Source organism: Aquarana catesbeiana, linkage group LG10, assembly GCF_042186555.1.
Source record: "Aquarana catesbeiana isolate 2022-GZ linkage group LG10, ASM4218655v1, whole genome shotgun sequence".
NCBI lineage: Eukaryota > Metazoa > Chordata > Amphibia > Anura > Ranidae > Aquarana > Aquarana catesbeiana.
In genome coordinates, this window is record NC_133333.1 from 243686455 (window position 1) to 243703182 (window position 16728).

Consider the following 16728-nt stretch of genomic DNA (forward strand, 5'->3'; position numbering starts at 1 on the left):
ACAAGTGCTGCCCCCCCCCCCCTCCAGCTACTAACCTGCACAGAGCAGTCACAGCATAGAGGGATTAGATGGCCGGCTGCAACATACTTTCTTCAGATAGTGGCAGTAAATGGGGGGTAGAAGATCTTCCTGTCAAAACTCTTGCGGGGGGGGGGGGGGGGTCTGGGGAGTGCAATCCTAAAATGTTACACCCTAAAGATAGGTGTAACATGTTAAAAAAGGTGAACTTATTCTTTTTTTTAAGAGCAAGTGCCCATTAGTTAGATTCTCATACACCTGAAAGGGGGGGACCAACAATGTATACTGCCATTGAGTCTGTCACGAAAACTGAAAATTTCCTTTTAAATACCGTAATTTTCCTCTCCTGATGGGCAGCGTGGTTATTCTCCCAGTGTAGGCTACTTACGTACTGTGGCCTCTGGCTCAGCCTCAGTTTACAGGAATAAGGTATGAGTGAGGGCGGAGCTACCCTTTCCTACAATTTCTAAGCAAAAAGGTTTGTGCTGTACATACTGTAAGGTAGTATTTGCAGAAATGGGTAGGAACGGGGTAATGAATATTCCCAGGCATGTGTGTGTATATAATGGCTGTAAATATGTATATGGAAAATTTTAAGTTTGGAAAAAGGTGAGGTTGTGATTCTGCTGCCATCTTGTGGCCAGGTGATATAGGCATTGCCACAACAAAAACATTTCTGCAAGAGAATAATTTTGAATATATTTATTTTGTACATAATTACATTTCTTTGCACACTTGAAATATCAGAATGTCAGTTGTGTACAGAGAGAATTTTCACCAGCGTCATTATGCTTTTTAGTTTAGCAGGAGGTCCAATAGGAGACCCTGCAGATGTGTCTGGTAACATGCGTTTAGCTTGAGGACTGTAGAGTACCGCTCTGCCACTTGTGTCATCTAGTAGGGAAAGAAAGAAAAGACTTAAGGCCAAATGAAATCCTATTAGAGGCTTAAAAGGTCAGAGTGGGGTTAGCAGGGGGTGAAATGTTTCAGGAAGTCCTGACCCTTTTAATTAGGGAAGACTAAAGCAGAATCAGTTTCATATTCTGTGGTGTTTTTATAGTAAAGATATTAGTATTATGGAGTACACTGACCTCTTCTGTCACTGAATTCCTCAGGGTGTCACTCCACCTCTTCTGATGCTTTCCATCCTCTTTTCTTAATGCAATTCGAAAGCTATTTGAAAATAATTCCATCTCCTAAAAACAATACTCTGGTTAGATGATCAGCAATTAGTACATAGAAGGGAATTAAACTGGAATTTAAAAGAATACAGACTCGTGAAGGGCTCTTTTCTCTCCATACATGCGTTTTTTATTTGAGTGCATGACCTCCCAACCTGTGCATATTCTCCATGGGCATCCCTATACCCACCAATCATGTCATAGTGGAGAGCAAGTACAATTTTTAAAGTGGTATTAAACGAAAAATTTAATAATGCAGCTTAGCAATCATTAGATGTGGTGCCTGCATTCGTTCGTTTTCAAAAAACCCGACAGGCTGGCTGTACACAAGTTGATCGATGGGGCAGGATCAGCTAGTGCAGTGGTTCTGAACTCCTGTCCTCAGGACCCACTAACAGGCCAGATTTTGAGCATTACCTTGGGGAGATGCAGACTATAATACTGCAATCACTGAACAGCAAATTGTATACACCGATAAATACGGTACATCACAAATGATAACACGCACCCCAATTTTAGGGGGGAAGTTTAACCACTTGACAACTGGGCACTTAAACCCCCTTCCTAACCAGACCAATTTTCAGCTTTTGGTGCTCTCACATTTTGAATGACAATTACTCAGTCATGCAACACTGTATCTATATGAAATTTTTGTCCTTTTTTTCACACAAATGGAGCTTTATTTTGGTGGTATTTAATCACCGCTGGGTTCTTTATTTTTTGCGCCGTAAAAGAAAGACCGAAAAATCTGTAAAAAAAAAATACATTTTTCTTTATTTCTGTTATAATATTTTGCAAATTAGTAATTTTTCTTCATATATTTTGGCCAAAATTTATACCGCTACATATCTTTGGTAAAATTAACCCAAATCGGTGGATATTATTTGGTCTTTGTGAAAGTTATAGAGTCCAAAAGCTATGGTGCGCATATCTGAAAATTGATCACACCTGAATTACTGACGGCCTATCTAATTTCTTGAGACCCTAACATGCCAGAAAAGTACAAATACCCCCCAAATGACCCCTTTTTGGAAAGAAGACATTCCAAGGTATTTAGAAAGATGCATGGTGAGTTTTTTTGAAGTTGTCATTTTTTCCCACAATTCTTTGCAAAATCAAGGGGTTTTTTTTACTTTTTTTTTTTTTTTCCCCACAAAATTGTCATATTAGCAGGTTATTTCTCACACACTGCATATGCATACCACAAATTACACCCCAAAATACATTCTGCTATTACTCCCGAGTATGGTGATACCACATGTGTGAGACTTTTACACAGCGTGGCCACATACAGAGGCCCAACATGCAGGGGAGCACCTTCAGGCGTTCTGGAGCACCCAGGCCAATTCTGACATTTCTCTCCTACATGTAAAAATCATCATTTATTAGCTAGAAAATTACATAGAACCCCAAAACATTATATATGTTTTTTTAGCAAAGACCCTAGAGAATACAATGGCGGTCGTTGCAACTTTTTATCTCGCACGGTATTTGCGCAGCAATTTTTTAACGTTTTTTTTGTGCTTTACAAAAACCAAAACAGTAAAGTTAGCCTAATGTTTTTGCATAATGTGAAAGATGAAGTTACGCCAAGTAAATAGATACCCAACATGTCACCTTTCAAAATTGCACGCGCTTGTGGAATGGCGCCAAACTTTGCTACTCAAAAATCCCCCATAGGCGACGCTTTAAAATTTTTTACTGGGGGCGTGACCGGAAGCTGCCCTGTATGGACGCTTGATCCTGTAGCTCTCCACCGACCTGCAGCCTAACGGCCTATTAAGGGGATTTTAAGCACCTGTATATGGGTGGAAATCGGAGAACCCGCTCCTCTAACCCCAGGGGACCATCCGCGCCACCCTCCGGACCCTCAACGACCCTCCGGGAGTACTTTAAACCTCCCTCCGGCTCCGACGGCGGGATGGACAAGATGGCGCCGCCGCCATGCTCTCTCTCCACGATGCCGCAGCAGCCGCCGAACTCTCCTCCGCTGCTGTACCCACAGAACACGCTGGTGCTGGATCGGGAGAGGAGCGGTTCGGGCACCCGAGACCCAGGAGGGGTGAGTCCATCACAACCTTATATGCCCCATAATGGGATACAGCACGACCCCCGAGACACTACACAAGGCCTCACAGCAGTCAGCTATACCCAGTGCTCTGAGGCCTACCCGCGGCTGCTACGAACGGCCTCAGACCCGGCTCTTTCAGCAGGAAGGAGGGGGTCCCCCTCACCCTCACTGACTTCGGGAGACTTTCCCCCACTACCGGCGCCGGAGTACGCCTTGGGACCCCAGCTCACAAAACAAACAGGGGAAAGCAACCCCCTGCAGGAACGCCACTATGTCATGGGCCTACCTCAGCCACAAAGACAAGCGCGGCATAACACCTCCACCACGACAGAAAGAGGCATGGATCAGGCACTGTCCTATGCACAAGTGACTAACTCTCCAAATCTGAACCACAGAGAAGGCGCAATAACTGCTTCTCATCCCCCTTTCTTGAGAGGGGGTAACATACAGGGCACCCATATTCAGCCTAGTGGAGCACCAGAAACTGAGCCCCCCCTTGCTCCACGAGGGGAGCCCCCTTTCTTGCATTGTCCCCAACAACACATGGATGATGACCCACAAATCCAACAAAACACTACATGGCAAGCATGTCTCCAAGCCATACCCACTAAAGAGGACTTTAAACTCCTTATTGAAGAAGTTAAATCCGCATGCAGGGCGGAAATCCAAACAATTCATGCCAACCTCAAACACCTATCTGAGAGAGTGGAGATGGCTGAAGAGGAGATTCAGGAGACCAAACTTGCTATACATCGCACTCAAATGCAAGGAGCTGATCACCACCTAATGCTCAGAAATATGCAACGCCATATTGAAGATTTAGATAATAGGGGTCGCAGGAACAACATTCGGATTAGAGGACTACCAGAATCGGAGGGCCCGGAGGATCTCCACGAAACCCTGCAATCTTTATTTAACAACTTATTGGGGGACCCCCTGAATAAACCCATAGAGATGGACAGAGCCCACCGTGCACTACGACCCAAGGGACCTGCCTCCAGACCACGTGACGTCATATGCAGAGTCCACTCCTTCCCCTTAAAGGAAGACATCATGCGAAAGGCCCGAGACGCCAGGAAGGTTGTTCATGGAAATGCGCCTATACAGCTATACCCTGATCTTTCCTGGATCACCCTACAAAAGCGTAGAATTCTCCAGCCTCTACTAGCCTCACTACAGGAGAACCGCATAACTTATCGATGGGGCTTTCCTTTCAGTTTAACGGCCCGCCACCAAGGAAAATCCGCCATCTTGCGCTACCCGGAGGACTTGGATAACTTTTGCAACACCCTAGAAATTCCTGTCCCCCGTCTTCAAGAATGGGACTTGGTAGAAACACCAACGCCCCCGCCGGTGATCTGGCAGAAGATATCTCCAACAAAACGTCCCAGGGACAGAGACTCTCCTAGAGGGTCCACTAAGCATAGGAATGGATGATTGCCATATTGGGCCCCCCCCTGGCCCACCCATCAGCTATATTTGCAACCCCCCCTTCTTAGGCCCAAAGCCTGTTAATTCCTGCTTCACATCAGGCACTTTCGGTTGGAGACTTGACAGTAGTAGTTTCTCTGGTCACTAGTCCCCCTTTAGGTTTACCTAACCAAAGTTCCCCTTTTTATTTCCTATTGTTATAGGAGGTTCTCTGAATACTGCTGTATTTGACAGTTGGGTTCTCTATGTCCCCCCGGACTGGACTCTTTATGGGAGGCCCGCCCGGGGAGACTTATTGGAACTTACTTGATCCCGGGCAATCTGGATTGCTTGGGGTCTTTTTGCAATGTTTGCTTCTTTTGATTGTGTTGATAACTAATATCTCTTTTCTTCTTTCCACTCTCCTTTTCTTTTTTCTCTCCCCCTTTCTTTCCCTTCCCCTGGCACATCATCGGCTCGGGAGGGCTGACCGGACATGTCCTAAGTATGGATCCCTCACCTCCTTGGATAATGAGACACTCTCGCGGCTGGATAAGCTAAGTAACGCTGAGCTCACACATACCCTCAATTATGGTTAAAATAATATCACTTAACGTTCACGGCCTAAATTCAAATAAAAAAAGGCATCTAGTTACGAGGGAACTCAGGCAGTCTGGGGCGGATGTGGCCCTGCTGCAAGAAACACATTTTAATAAGGGAGGCGCCTTCACATTTGCATCCAGATACTATCCTCAGGTTTACCAGGCGTTTAGTCCCCGCAAAAAAGCCGGAGTGGCGATCTTGTTCAAAAAGGGCTCCCCCTTCAAATGCACTGAATCTCTTATAGACCCACAGGGACACTACATTATTTTACGGGGCCAATGGCAAGATCAAGGGGTCACTATCTGTGTACTATATGCCCCTAATACCCATCAAATACACTTTTTAACTAGAGTACTAGCGCGCATATTTAAATCCCCCAACGACTACTTGATCATTGGAGGAGACTTTAATTTATGTCAGTCGGTTGGTCTAGATCGCCATGTAATGAACCCCACAGAACCCCAAGCCCGAGTGGCTCGGGAAGCACAATTATTTCGCCAACTCACTAGACGCTATGCTCTTTTTGATATATGGCGGGCACTACACCCAGGTGACAGACAATATACATTTTACTCCTCTCCTCACCGCATGCACTCTCGTATAGACTACCTATTTGTTAACAATGCCACCCTTCGCGCCACTGTGGACGCTCAGATCCTACCCATCTCCTGGTCTGACCACGCCCCTGTGACTATGTCCTTGAAGATGGGTACCTATACACGTAAACCATGTCACTGGCAACTAAACAACTTTCTTCTACAACACACCCCATCTAAACTAGAACTCGAGTCAACCTTACAAAACTATTTTCTTGAAAATGACACACCAGATGTTACTCTTGCCACTCTCTGGGAGGCCCACAAGGCGGTCCTCAGGGGGCGGTGTATAGCACTATCCTCAGCCATGAAGAAAGATGCAAAGGCATCCAAACTTCAGGCGGAGAAGGATCTTAAAACCTTAGAATCCCAACTACAGACTTCGCCATCCCTAACCCTTCTTAAAAAAATTGTTTGCTTGCGTACTACACTTCGGGATCTAGCGTTAGGCCAGGTAGAGAAAGCTCTCCTTAGACTAAAACAAACGTACTACGACAAAGGCAATAAAGCCCACTCATTACTAGCACGTAAACTGTCAGAAAGATCACATATGACCACCCCTCATCAAATAAAAAATAGAAGAGATACACTTCTCTCACACCCCCAGGATATAGCTCAGGCTTTCGGAGAATTCTACACAGCCCTATATAATGACCCTGAAATTCCACACGACCCACTTTCCCCTGACTTAGCTGAGCGTATGCAACAATATTTAGTAGACAGTAATATTCCTAAACTTCAGGCATCTGATTTACTTTCCCTTAACGCCCCGATATCGGTAGAAGAACTGACAGCCACCATTAAAAGTTTACCGTCACGAAAGTCCCCCGGCCCCGATGGCCTCCCTTATGAATATTATAAGACATTTCTCCCGGTCCTCCTGCCCCATATGTGCAGATTGTACAATGCCTTCCTCCAGCAAACCCCTATTCCTTCAGACATGCAGAGATCATTCCTCACGCTGATCCCTAAGCCTGAAAAAGATCCTTCATTATGCGCAAGTTATAGGCCAATCGCACTACTAAACTCTGATTTAAAAATTTTTACCAAGCTCCTCTCGATGCGACTGAACCTAATACTTCCCTCCTTAATACATAAGGATCAAGTGGGCTTTGTCCCCCTCCGTCAGGCAGGGGACAATACGAGACGGATTATTGATCTCATAGAGGTGGCAAACAGGGACGGCCTAGAAACATTGGTCCTAGGGCTGGATGCCGAAAGGGCCTTTGATCGCCTTGGATGGCCGTTCCTGTTTGCCACACTGAAACACATGGGGTTCCAGGGCCCCTTTTTGCGGGCCATACAACACTTATATACAAATCCCTCCTCTCAGGTTAAGACACCCTTTGCCCTATCATCAGCTTTTTCGATAGCTAACGGAACGCGCCAGGGATGCCCTCTCTCGCCATTGTTATTTGCACTATGTGTGGAGCCTCTGGCAGCGGCAGTGCGTAAAAATCCAAATATACACGGGGTTCCGGTACGGGGCAGGGATTTTAAACTAGCACTATTCGCGGACGACATTATACTTACCCTGACTCAACCTAGGATATCACTCCCTAATTTACATGCTGAGCTAGATTTATATCGTTCTCTATCCGGTTACAAAATAAATGCGTCTAAGTCAGAGGCCCTTCCCATAAATATCCCTCCAGTAGAGGTTCAACATCTACAACAATGCTTCCCCTACCACTGGAAAACTACAGCCCTTAAATACTTAGGAGTGCAGATCACCCCGTCGTACACCACCCTCTATAGAGCCAACTTCCTTCCCCTCTATAGATCTATAAGGGAGTTGCTACAAAAATGGAAGGTCCACCATATATCCCTCCTGGGGAGGGTGGCCTCTGTAAAGATGACCATCCTTCCCAAACTTCTGTACCTTTTCCAGACGCTTCCCATTCCGGTCCCTCGTTCAGATCTGAGGAAACTTCAGGCGGATCTGGTGAGGTTTGTCTGGAACTACGGGAGGCACAGAATACCTCAATCAGTATTAGTGGCGGCGCGCTCAGAGGGTGGACTGGCATTTCCCGACTTGAACAAGTATTACCAAGCAGCCCAATTGCGGGCCCTGGCGACCTGGTTTCCCCAACGGTCTTACAATAGATGGACTGAAATTGAAAAAATCTGGCTGGCACCCATACACCCAAATAGCTTACTCTGGAATGCAAATGTGGAGGTGGAATCGACCCGGCTCCTGGGTCCTATGTCTCTTCTTCGCTCTCTCTGGCGTAAACTTTCCAGAACTCATAAACTGGGCTCGGAGAGATCTCTCCTCACATCCTTTCTTTATAACCCCAGACTGCCTGCAGGCCTTACACATCAAATGTCCTCACCATGGGCAATCAGAAATTTGTTCCATTTTGGTCATCTAGTGCACCCCTGCACGCGCAAATTGCTCTCATTCATCGATCTCCAACGGAAATTTAACCTCCCCCGTCAGGTGTTTTATGGGTATCTACAGATCAGGCACTATGCCCAGTCAATAGCCCCGAATTTACAATTCTCAACTCCAACCGTATTTGAGAACCTGATGTTAGAGGGCTCCGCACGTCGAGGACTAATCTCAGATATATACAAGGTGCTAAATTCATATTGTATTGCCACCCAGGGTAAACATGCATACATGTTGAGATGGGAAAGAGCACTGGGAGAAGAAATACCAGAAGCAACCTGGCAAACAATTTGGTCTCAAGCAGCTAAAAGCTCTCTCTGCACACTCTATAAGGAAAACGCCTATAAAATCATTTTCTTTTGGTATATGACCCCTGATGTCCTCCGAGCCATCTACCCCTCTAGCTCAGATAGATGTTGGAGATGTCAGAGAGAAAGGGGAACACTATATCACATTTACTGGTCCTGCCCCAAGATAGAGCCCTTCTGGAGGGAGGCGCAATCCTTACTAACCCACTTGCTGGGAGTACAGGTTCCCAGAACCCCTAAATTATTCCTCTTGGGAGTATCTGGCTTACAGATACCTAAGCACTCCAAGAAACTGCTTCGGCACATCCTGACAGCCGCGAGGTGTCTCATAGCCCTCTACTGGAAAAGAAGGGACCCGCCTACCTCAACAGATCTATATGCCAGAATCAAGGATATAGAGCTAATGGAAAAAATGACTGCTAGATTGCAAGACAGATTGGAAACACATGATAAGGTCTGGGAAGACTGGCATAGACGAGAAGATCCTCCTTGAGCCACAGGTGGAGCCTCCCCCATCCTCTCCCTCCCTCCCCTCCCCTCTTCTTCCTTTTCTTCTCTACTCTTTCTTTTATTCCTTATGTTTACTGGATGATGTAAGGTTACACGTCTATATGCATATGTTGATTATTGCACAGTATATGGTTACTAATCTAAGCTTTATACAACTGAATGTTTTTCTCTTGATACCGACTACTTGCCGGTTTTGCCTCCGGCATGGCAAATCTTATACAACAAGATATCATTGTCTTTGTAACTTACCTGACTTTTGGATCAATAAAATGTTATTTGAGAAAAAAAAAAATTTTTTACTGGTTACATGTTTTGAGTTACAGAGGAGGTCTAGGGCCAAAATTATTGCTCTCGCTCTACCGATCGCAGCGATACCTCACATGTGTGGTTTGAACACCGTTTTCATATGTGGGCGGGACTTACGTATGCATTCGCTTCTGCATGCGAGCACACAGGGACAGGGGCGCTTTAAAATTTTTTTTTTTTTTTTTTATTGTTCATTTTACTTTATTTATTTTAGTTTGATGCTTTTTTCCAAAAAAAAAAAAAAAATTTTGACCACTTTTATTCTTATTACAAGGAATATAAACATCCTTGTAATAGGAATATGGCATGACAGGTCCTCTTTACAGTGAGATATGGGGTCAATAAGACCCCACATCTCACCTCTAGGCTGGGAAGCCTGAAATTTAAAAAAAAAAAAAAACGATCCTGGCTTCAATCGTAGCGGTGAGTCGGTAGAAGCGCGGGAGGGGGGACATCCCCTCTCGCCTCCCGTAAGAACGATCAAGCAGTGGAACAGCTGCTATGATCGTTCTCATGGTGTAGGGAATTGCCGGCTGAAAAAGCTGATATCTGAATGATGCCTGTAGCTGCACCCATCATTCAGATATCCCCGCACAAAGTCAAGGATGTTGTATGACGGCCGGCGGGCGGGAAGTGGTTAAAACGCTTTTTTTTTTTTTTTTTTAACACAAAGTTGTCCATTTATACAATATTTCTACCACATAACATGTACATACCAAAAATGACACCCCAAAATAGATTCTCCTGCTCCTCCTGAGTACGGCGATACCACATGTGTGAGACTTCCACAGCCTGGCCACATACAGAGGGCGAGTACAGCTGAGCATGGCTCGGTATGGCAGGGTATGGTGGGGTATTGCGGAGTATGGCGGGGGGCATGGCAGAGTATGGCGGGGGGCATGGCAGAGTATGGCGGGGGGCATGGCAGAGTATGGCGGGGGGCATGGCAGAGTATGGCGGGGGGCATGGCAGAGTATGGCGGGGGGCATGGCAGAGCATGGCGGGGGGCATGGCAGAGCATGGCGGGGGGCATGGCAGAGCATGGCGGGGAGCATGGCGGGGGGCATTGCACAGCATTGCAGAGTATTGTGGGGGCATTGCACAGCATTGCAGAGTATTGTGGGGGTATTGCAGAGCATTAGGGATGGCTGAGCATGGATGGATGGATGTCTCTGTGCAGCGCTGTGGGCACTACACATACAGCCCACAGCGCTGCAGACATCCATCCATCCCCCTCCCCGCTCACAGTGTACCGATCAGTACACAGGAGGGGAGGAGAGGAACCGGCGTCGTCAGATGACGCCGGTCTGTTTACATGTGATCGCGCCGTCATTTGACGGTGCGATCACATGGTAAACGGCCGCGATCAGCGGCCATTTACCGGGATCCGTGATGCGCCGGGTCCTCTGGACCCGGCGGTCACGGATGTGTTCGGGTGCGCGCCCCAGGGGGCGCGCGAGAGGGAAATTCTGGGAGGACGTCATAGTACGTTCTCCCAGAGTTATCCAACCGCCCTGCAGCCGTCATTCGGCTATGGGCCGGTTGGTAACTGGTTAAGGAAATAAAAAACGTACATTTTAAATAAAGAACGTTGAAGCAAAATTAGGGTCACAGCTCATTAATGCACCCTGCTCAGTGCCCATCTGCAGCCTCGCCAGTGTTGGATTATCCCTGCTGTCTCAGAGGGAAGAGGAGGAGCGAGCGCCACTGAATTACACAGAGCCTCGATCTCCTGTGTATCCGGTGCTCCGTCACTCACAGCCACGCCTCCTGGCCCTGCTCATATGATAGACAGAACAGTGGCCCAATGCGGGGCCAGGAGGCGTGGCTGTGAGTGACGGTATTTCAGTTATCTCACAAACCTGGCCTGTTAGTGGGTCCTGAGGACAGGAGTTGAGAACCACTGAGCTAGTGCATAGGATGCATGAAAGGTAAAACCTTTTATCTTTATAACCACATTAAATGTATGCGTGCAGTAAATAGAACACTCCTTTAAAAAAAACAAATTTCAATCACAAAAAAAAGGTTGTATTAACAACTCAAACATTTTAAGAATGAAGCCTGTTGCCTTTAAAATACTAGAAATATAACAAAACATTTATCCACCTAAATTGGCAAGGTGTGTGCAAAATAAATATACATAGACACACTTTCACCTGATGTAAAAGTTTCTTACTCTGCTATGCTGTGGACACTTGGGCAACCTCTACCAAATTCTCCATTTTACTAGCTGTGCTGCTGCTCCTCAGCTTGAAGATCTCCTGCAGACATACTCTGTACACCGGTTAACAGTATATGTCCTGCCATACAAAGAAACCAGGGCATAGACGGGGTTGATTTACTAAAACTGGGGAGTGCAAAATCTGGTGCAGCTTTGCATGGCAGCCAATCCGCTTCTAACTTCAGTTTGGATAGAAATAGAAAAAAAATAAACCCTGGAAGATAGGTTATTATGCAGAGCTGCTGCGCCAGATGTTACACTCTCCAGTTTTAGCAAATGAACCCAAAAGTGTCCTCAGCCATGGTCTGAGAACATTAGAATGTGGGGCTAAAGGTTTACTTTGGAGCTGACCTATCCTTCCCTCTGTGTTCACACCCAGGTACCATAGGAAGGTAAGGTAATGGGGTAGGTTATTTTGGAATATCATCCACCTGTTTTTAGTTTTACATATAATCCATCAATCTTTCAGATCTCAAAAATTCCTCCTTGTACATAGTAAAGAGTAACCCATTTCTACAAAATATAAAATTAAAGGTTTATAGATCAATAAAGTACACTTGAATACTTCCCTATTAAAGCGGTGGTAAACTGTGTTTATTTTTTTTAAACCTGCAAGGCAATGCCATAATGTGTTACATTGCATACTAGCACATTATGTGAACCTTAACTTACAACGAAGCCCTCCCAGGGGCACGCTGTCACCAGTGAAGGAGCTTCCATCTTCACTCTGTCTTCTTTCCGGGTTCGTGGACTTCGGCTGTGCGAGTGAGCAGATGAAGGCACTCCCACGCATGCGCACAGGAGCCGCTGTTCCTTTAGAGTGCATGCACCGGTGACATCACCGACTGCATGTAAAGTAAATATCTCCTAAATGGCACACGTTTAGGAGATATTTACAGTACCTATCGATAAGCCTTATTATAGGCTTACCTATAGGTATAACGCATGTATGGGCGTTTACTTCCACTTTAAAGTGAGGTAGAAGTTTTACTAATAGCTGTGAAATTTCTGGAAAAAGCAGCAGTAACCCCCGGCGTAGGGATGAGCCGAACACCCCCCCCCCCCCCCATGTTGATGGGGGACAAGGGCCTCATCCCCACAACCCTTGCCCAGTGGTTGTGGGGGGGCTTATCAGAATCTGGAAGCCCCCCTTTAACAAGGGGACCCCCAGATCCCAGCCCCCCCATGTGAATGGGTATCGGGTACATTGTACCCCTACACATTCACCAAAGAAAAGTGTCAAAAGCGTGCAGTCAGCGGGAGCCTCCCATGGAGGTGGAATTTTTTCCTTTTTTTTCTCAGGCCGTCGGACACTGTGATCGAAGATGAATGGAAATCATGGGACAGTTTTTTTTTATTTATTTTTTTTTAATAAAGGACTTGTCCCAAATGGTCAACAGTTAGAACAGGACATGGAACAACTGACCGGTTACAAATTGAGAAAGGAGTGCGGCAAGGGTGTACATGGTCACCCTACTTATTTAACTTACCGTATTTATCAGCGTATAAAACGCACCCCAAGTTTAGGAGAGAATTTTAAGGAAAAAAACTTTTAGGAGGGAAGTTTAAGGAAAAAAAACTTACATTAAAATGCCCATCAATGCAGCTTTATCGTGTCCATTGCAGCCTTGTCAGTGCAGCCTTGCCCCCAGTGGTCAGTGCAGCCTTGCCCCCAGTGTCCATTACATGCTTGGACAGATCGCTTGAAAGATCGCCGCCGACAGACATAGCATGTAGTTTTAAATATGGCGCCGCGGAGTTCGGGGGGGGGGCTCGGTGGCGCTGAACGAGCGCCGCCGAGATACACACACATAGTCGAGTGTACTCAGCTCTTTCCGGCGCCGCTCACAGTCCTGCCCTATGATGGACATAACACAGGTCCAATGGCGGGACTGGGCGGGACTGTGAGCGGCGCTGGAAAGAGCCGACTATGTGCATCTCGGCGGCGCTCGTTCAGCTCCGCTGAGTCCCTCCGAACTCCGCGGCGCCATATTTAAAACTACACGCTATGTGAATGTCGGCTGCGATCGCTCCGATAGATCACAGCGGGGATCGGCGTATAACACGCACCCACGATTTTCCCCTGATTTTAAGGGGAAAAAAGTGCGTGTTATACGCCGATAAATACGGTATATGCAGAGTACTTAATGCGAAATGCCAGGATTGACGAATCACAAGCTGGAATTAAGATCATCGGGGGAATTACCAACAACCTAAGATATGCAGACAATACCACACTAATGGCAAAAAGTGAAGAAGAACTAAAGAGTCTCTTAATGAAGGTCAAAGAGGAAAGCGCAAAAGCTGGCCTGAAATTGAACATTAAGAAAACTAAGATCATGGCAACTGGTCCCATCACTCCTTGGCAAATATAAGGAGAAGAAATGGGAACAGTGACAGATTTTATCTTCGTAGCCTCCAAGGTCATGGCAGACGGTGACTGTAGCCATGAAATTAGGAGACACTTGCTTCGTGGGAGGAAAGCAATGGCAAACAGACAACATTATAAAAAGCAGAGACATCACCTTACCGACAAAGTGCTGTATGGTCAAAGCTATGGTATTCCCAGTAGTAACCTATAGCTGTGAAAGTTGGACCATAAGGAAGGCTGAACACGGAAGAATTAATGCTATTGAGCTATGGTGTTGGAGAAGATTCCTGAAAGTCCCTTAGACGGCAAGAAGGTCAAACCAGTCAATCTTGAAAAAAATCAACCCTGAATATTCACTGGAAGGCCAAATCCTGAAGCTGAAACTCTAATACTTTGACCAACTAATGCGAAGAGAGGACTCATTAGACCCTGATGCTGGGAAACATGGAAGGAAAAAAGAGAAGAGGACGACAGAAGAAAAGATGGATGGATAGCATCATCGAAACAACGAACATGAAGTTAAAGTGATTGTAAAGCTTCTTTTTTTTTTAAATAACAAATATGTCATACGTAACCCTCCACTGTGCAGTTCATTTTGCACAGAGTGGCCCCAATCAACCTCTTCTGGGGTCCCTCGTCGGCACTATCAGCTCCTCCCCACATCGTATAACCCCCTAGGAGAAGCGCTCTCCCAGGGGGTCTCCCAGGGGGTCACCTTGCGGGCGTGCTCCCGAATCCAGCATTTGCATCCATAGACGCAGAATGTAGGACTCGGCCCCGGCACCCGCATCATTGAATTTGATTGACAGCAGCGGGAGCCAATGGCTGCGCTGCTATCAATCTATCCAAACAAGAGCCGAGAACCCTGGGCACAGGGAAAGAGCGTGTCTCCGTCGTGGGAATTACAGGGCTCAGGTGAGTAAAACGGGGGGCTAGGGGGGCGGTCACTGTCAGAAGTTTTTTCACCTTAATGCGTGGGAGGCAGTGGAGGACAGAAAAGCGTGGCGCACGCTATGGTCCATGAGGTCACGAAGAGTCAGACACGACTGAACAACTAATCAACCATAACTTTATGACCACTAACAGGTTAAGTGAATAACACTGATTATCTTGTTACAAAAACTTGTAGGGGGCCTGGGCGAGTGCAGGGCGCTCAATGGCTGCACTGGCTTTCTGTATGCCTGAGAGTCGGCAGCTTCTGCTGCTCTGTGTCATTGAGCCGACATCTGGTTCTTTGTTGTCACCTCTGGCTACTTCCTGCATCTGCACCTCTTGTGTGTGCTCCCTGTACTGTATTCAGCTATCTGTGTCTCAGTGACATGTGGAAACAAGAGCTGAGACTAGGAAGACCTTCTTACAAGTGAAGGGTGTGTGTGCACACATGTCATATATATACAAATTACATAAAGAAAAAAAATGTGCTGAAAAAATATGTCATTGAATACAACAATAAGAAAGCAGCAGCATGCAGTGCGATAACACAGAAAGTCCAATATAATAAAAAGAAAGCTCCGCTAAAAAAAATAGAAGTATGTCCTAAAAAAATTCTTTATGAACATCCAATGGGAGCACTTAAAATCTTGCAAACACCATGATGTGCACATATAAACAAGGTGAAGTGTCCTTTTTTACACGCGATACTATTACTTCTTAACTGTAAGTGCAATACTACGTTTTATTAAAGTTACCTTGGATATATTACACTATGGCCAGTTCTTTTCTCTTTTGGGTTATATACTGAGGGAACGGATATCTTAGCTGGAGCGAGTGAGAAATTTCAACTATTTAAATCACCATCCCTATTGTGATCATCTGCAACATTTAAAGGCCCCGGCTGGGTTGCAAGCCATCTGCCTTTATTGCTTGCTGTCTGGTAAGCCTAATCTACAGCTACGGTGGTCGGCACTTCACCTTGTTTATATGTGCACATCATTTGCAAGATCTTAAGTGCTTCCATTGGATGTTCATAAAGAAATTTTTTGGACATACTTCTATTTCTTTTAGCACAGCTTTCTTTTTATTATATATATATATATATATATATATATAGACACACACACACACACACACACACACACACACACACACACACATGTGAGGGGGCAGGTTGGCTGAGTGCATACAGGTGTGAGGAAGTGAAGAAGGCTTCAGGGTGCCCAAGGAAGTCCAGCAAGCGCAAGGACCGTCTCCTACAGTTAATGCAGCTGCGGGATCGGGGCACCACCAGTGCAGAGCTTGCTCAGGAATGGCAGCAGGCAGGTGTGTGAGGACATCGGCAGCAAAGAAGTCACTTCTCTTCAGGAAAAACGTCAGGGACAGACTGATATTCTGCAAAAGGTACAGGGATTGTACTGCTGAGGACTGGGGGGGGGGGAAGTCATTTTCTCTGATGAATCCCCTTTCTGATTGTGGCATCCAGAAAAAAACCTTGTCCAGAGAAGAAAAGGTGAGCACTACCATCATCAACAGTAAAGCATCCTGAGACCATTCATGGGTGGAGTTGCTTCTCAGCCAAGGGAGTGGGCTTTCTCACAATTTTGCCTTGCCATGAATAAAGAATGGTACAAAACATCCTCCAAGAGCAACTTCTCCCAACCATCCAGTTTGGTGAGGAACAATGCCTTTTCCAACACGATGGAGCACCTTGCCATAAGGAAAAAGTGATAACTAAGTGCCTTGGGGAACAAAACATTGAAATTTTGGGTCCATGGCCATGAAACTCCCCAGACCTTAATCCC

The 16728-nt window shown here is 46.0% G+C and overlaps 1 protein-coding gene across 1 annotated transcript in view; it reads right to left on the minus strand.

The window, feature by feature from the left end:
• Positions 1 to 705: 705 nt before the first annotated feature.
• LOC141110170 (uncharacterized) overlaps positions 706 to 16728 on the minus strand; it is a gene marked incomplete at its 5' end in the record, with an annotated part of 36564 nt that continues 20541 nt past the window's right edge. The window contains 2 exon segments of the mRNA XM_073601378.1: positions 706 to 912; positions 1110 to 1214. Coding sequence (XP_073457479.1) covers positions 814 to 912; positions 1110 to 1214 — 204 coding nt within the window.